We start from the raw sequence: 4,743 nt of genomic DNA, 5'->3' as shown, positions 1-4,743 counted from the left end.
CTCAACGTCATCAAGCCCACCTGAAGCAAGGCAGATTCAGGGCCACCAAAAAGATTGTAGCTCCTGGTGTGGAAAGCACAAAAAGGTGAGTAGACAAAAAACATCAAAGAGCTCTGCACAAGAGATGACACAGAACCAAACTTTTAGCTTTAAAATTCAGTTTTTACTCATACATGCTTGTCCTTTTATTTTTTTCCCCTTTTTTTCATGAAGGTGTTTTATTGGCGCTCACAGTCCTGCACAATGGCCAGACTGCAACCGTGTGGTCGAGGCACTATTTGTGAGACTCTGTGCGTTGTATCCAAACGCTGTGCGCTGTGAGGGGAAGAAGGTTTCTTGATTCACAATGGTTGTGCGCATGTACAAGACAATCAGAGAGTGCATTGTCTCCAACGCTAGAATCATGAGTGAGACCACCATCCAGCTTCCAGAAGTAAACGCTGCTACAGTCACACAATGGTAAGTAAATTAGAATGATTTTAATACATGAAATTTTCTTCCTCATCGGTATGTTTTCAGCAGCATCAAATATAAAAAGATAAGAGTCTGTATCATTTAGAATGCATAGAGAAAAATCAAAATAGTATTAAAAAAAGAGGATAAAACAATAGTTAGGTCAAGCTATTTAATTTGTGTTGTAACTTGTGTTCACACAGGCAGCAAGGGATTTGTTGCCTTTTTTTTTAATCTATTGTTGAAGATTTTTGTGAAACACTTTTGTGCTTGTCTTTACAGGTACAGCAGGCGGTGTCGGGCACAAGAAAAACTCATTCTGAATCAGGGCATCCCACAACCTGCTGCTTCCATGGCAGCAACAGAAAAACTTCCTGATCCACTTCAGAAAGGACAACAGCTGCAAACGGGGACCTTGGCTGAGCCTCACATTTTTGTATTGCCACCAAACACTGCTGGGGAGGCAAAACTGAAACCGAGGCCACAGCGGCAGATGCCAGCACCCCAAAACCCGGACTTCTTTCCTTTGTTGAGCTCTGCACCCATCATCATGCAATCAGGGTCCAGTTCACAGGTGTTGGTTCCACCCATTTTGAACATTCCTCTCGGTGTAGTCATGCCGCCTCCTGCTATGATAATCAAAGACTCTGTCCCACCATCACCTCAGCCTGCTTCAAACACACCATACACAACACAACAATACAGAAAGAGAAAGATGGAAGCAGAGCAAATAGGTGTCACCAAAAGGAAATATGTTAAAAAGATCGATCACATAACATGCAGCAAATGTGGTGCAAACAGACAGCCACCATCACACCGTCAGTACTTTGGAAACTGGTTTTGTGAAGCCACGGAGACTCAAACATATGACAGTTGGAGAGCAGAACTAGAGAAACGTGGATATGGTAAAAAAAAAAAAGAGGGCAAGACCCCCCCACCACCACTTTAACATCAGAAAAATAACATTTGTATACTAGGAGCACCTATTGTTTTAGATTTGATTATTTTTGTGCTTTTCTATATAGTATTTGGTTTTTAAAGTAAAATATTCTGAGCATAACAATTTTTAGATGTTTATTTTCTATCATTTTTATTGATGTTTTCTGTAAGAATTCTTTGGTGTTTTTTTAAGCATTTAGTCATTTATTTTTCAATTATTCAATTTGAATACTCAAGTATTTTGTTCAAATATAATTATTACATTTTTGGATATACACTGTCTTATTTATGGTTGCCATTTAGAAAATTTGTTGTCATGTCTGTGAAAAATGTATGTGCATTAAAGATATTTTGAACTTTTAAATGAGCACTTGATTATTTGAATTGTATTTCTTATTTTAAAAAAAATGCTATTTGTATGTATTTGTTTAAAAGGGGACAATGGAATTTAAAAGAAAACCACATGGTTAAACAATACAAACTACATAGTTTTAAAAAAGCTAAAATTAGCTAAAAGGCTAGTTTTCATCAGTGGTACTCTAGCCATGATGACAGAAATAAGTTAAAACACTAGTACAATAAAAATGTATAAATTATATATATATATATATATATATATATATATATATATATATATATATATATATATATATATATATATATATATATATATATGTTAAAAGCTAATTAAATCTGGAGAACAAGACAGTAATAAAAGTTATTTGACAGTAATAAAAGTTATTTCTGTCAATAAAATGGTATGATATCATTTAATCTCGTGCTACCAGGTCTGAACATTTTCCGAAAGGCAGAATTGGGTTATAAAAGCCACGTTACACAAAACGCCCGAATTCTGACACGTCTCCGTCGGGGCTCGAACACGCGACTTTCGGTTTTATCTTACAAAAGTTGAAAACTTTACATCAACTTATGGGCGCAGTCCTTGGCGCAGCGGTTTGCGCGTTTGGTTATCAACCCAAAGACAGTGGGTTCGAAATCGGTCGGAGTCTCAATTATCGTTATTATTTTATTTTTGTAAAAAAAAATATTATAAGTGGTTCATACGTAAATTTTGAGAATCAGAATAAACAAATACTTCTTGCAACACAATTCCAGGCAGTTACGTCGTTTCTGTTCAGGATGGTGGGGGTGTGGCGTGCGGCGCCAAAATTCCCTTTTCGCCATGCAGCCCAGAACAGATGTTGTGTTTCCCGGGTCTCAGGCATCGTTGATTTATTTATTAACACTCATATTTTGTCCAAAAAGCGTAAAAAGGGTGAAGAATTAGGACAAACTTTTTCTGGGGCTTTATTCTGGGCCAAAATAAAGTCTGTCGTAATCATCCACCTTCTTTTTACGCCTTTGGGGACAATATATGAGTGTTACATTACAAATCAACTATACCTGATGAGATCAGAAAGACGCATTCTGACAGGAGGAATGCACCTTGTCGCCAAACTTTATTGACAAGTCAAAACAGAACAAAAATCGTCTTCAGCATGAAAACAAATGTTGTGCGCCATCTAGTATTCATACATTGCATAGGTTTTCATCTAAACAACTTGTTCTTTTCCCCCCAAACCAGTATTCAAATCTCATATAATTTAGCTGAATATGAATTAACAAATAAAAAAAAAAATTCTTACATCATTTCAAACTCATAAAATGGCGCTTACAAGCAGCTTCCTCCTAACATTGTGCCAATAACATAATGTGTATAACATTAAAGTCTTTTTCAATGGAACACTTTTTAAGGCAAATGTTGTGATACTAAAAGATGTGTACTCTTAACTAGGAGTCAGTTCTGGATGGATCTCTTTGGTGACTTGAGGGAGCGGCATCTCTTCAATGGCAGCTATCTGCATATCTGTTTAGTCAGATTCTGCTTCCTTGATGTCCTGCAGAAAGAACTCGATGAATACAAGCAGATCTGGAACACTCATACCATTCGCCCCGTTCGTCAGTCCCAGTGCCCATCTGACAAACCCGAAGCGATGGACCACGTGCCTCACAGGTAAGTATGGAATCTTGCTATGACAAAGGCAACCAATTTATTGAAAATTATTTATTTAAACAAAACATAAATGAATGTTGTGATTACAGTAAAAGTTTGTCTGTACCTGTGTCATGGATCAACCTGCTGCTTCCCTCTCCAACCACCAGAGGGAGCGCTTGCCTGAGTATTGACCCTGCACTCCCTCTCCACACTCAGCCAGAATTCCTCAGCTGTTTCCAATCCACCTCATCACCACCAGTATTTAATCTGCCTGCAGACACCACCTCAGTGCGAAGTCTTGCATTGCCACGCAGTCATTTCTAAGCAGTTTATTCCTTGTTTTGCCTCTGGTTTCTGACTCCTGCCTGCCTCCTTGACTCCCTGTTTGCCTGTGTCCTGACCTCTGCCTGTATTTTGACCTCGCCTTGCCTCAGCCTGTGTTCTCCATTAAAACCTGGTTTGCACATGGATCCACATGCCTCTGCCTCTTCGTCACAACCTGAACTTTAATAAAATAAAGTCTTGACATCAATTGAAAATACCTTGACAGACTCCTGGCCAGCAAAAAAATAAATAAATAATAATAAAACAAAGGCCAATATCACTTGGGTATGTGTGCTTTATGGCACTTAAAAATTGAGCAAACACAAGCTCCAATCAATGTATTTTCTGTATTTCTTCAAGGTTTGATGGAAGGAATTGTGGCTTCCCAACATCTGCAGAGGCCATTACACTGTTCAGCAGCCAGATGCCACCTGCAACTACTCTGGACTCTGACGAAGAAGATCTTGAAGCTCACTTTTCTCAGCTGCAGAGACAAAGTGGATTGCCAACTCCTCTCGACTGGGAAGCTGCTACTGAAAACTACATTAAACTTAAGAACATGGCCAATCTTTAATGGCATACTTAAGGTTGGTATAACAATGTATAAAACAAGAATACTTTGAATCTGTAAAAATCTTTTAAAACACTAGTATGTTGATTTGTTCTGAAAAGTGCTTAAAATTAAAAATATGGCTGTGAGGACTGTTACCAAGCATGTACATTCAAATTTAACATTTTGGACCAAAGTTAAAATTTCAACCATGTGCCCAACTTATGTGCCTTTCCCAGAAATGAACACAGTACAACAGTAAAATGAAATCAACAACTTTCTTTCAGTTTTTGGTTCAGGGAGACCCAAGAGTTTATGGCTAAATACAAACAAAGCCAGGGGAGTTCCTGATCCCAAAAGTCATATTTTCTTTAAATGTGTTGTAGCTGTCCACGAGAGGGAGCTTTAAAATGTTGGCACACGTGTTTGCCATGGGAAACTTCGAATCAACGAGGAATTGAAGTTGTGGAAGAGGTTCCAG

General features: G+C 38.1%; 1 protein-coding gene and 2 long non-coding RNA genes across 3 annotated transcripts in view; 2 read left to right on the top strand and 1 right to left on the bottom strand.

The window, feature by feature from the left end:
* The first annotated feature begins 408 nt into the window (after window positions 1-408).
* Window positions 409-1,371, top strand: LOC118598231. Its single transcript, XR_004947349.1, has 2 exons — window positions 409-459; window positions 736-1,371. It is a non-coding gene; the product is annotated as an uncharacterized LOC118598231 (long non-coding RNA).
* A 957-nt stretch (window positions 1,372-2,328) lies between these two features.
* The window catches only part of LOC118598230, a 4,197-nt gene continuing 1,782 nt past the window's right edge, over window positions 2,329-4,743 (top strand). The window contains exons 1-2 of the long non-coding RNA XR_004947348.1: window positions 2,329-3,406; window positions 4,073-4,299. This is a non-coding gene — a long non-coding RNA (uncharacterized LOC118598230). The remainder of the gene's footprint in view (window positions 3,407-4,072; window positions 4,300-4,743) is intronic.
* LOC112138869 (G2/M phase-specific E3 ubiquitin-protein ligase) overlaps window positions 3,425-4,743 on the bottom strand; it is a gene marked incomplete in the record, with an annotated part of 3,504 nt that continues 2,185 nt past the window's right edge. The window contains 2 exon segments of the mRNA XM_024261536.2: window positions 3,425-3,512; window positions 3,888-4,743. Coding sequence (XP_024117304.2) covers window positions 4,582-4,743 — 162 coding nt within the window.

Source organism: Oryzias melastigma, unplaced genomic scaffold, assembly GCF_002922805.2.
Source record: "Oryzias melastigma strain HK-1 unplaced genomic scaffold, ASM292280v2 sc00221, whole genome shotgun sequence".
Lineage (NCBI taxonomy): Eukaryota > Metazoa > Chordata > Actinopteri > Beloniformes > Adrianichthyidae > Oryzias > Oryzias melastigma.
The sequence above is the reverse complement of the archived record's forward strand: the minus strand, read 5'-3'. Positions and strand labels throughout refer to the sequence as shown.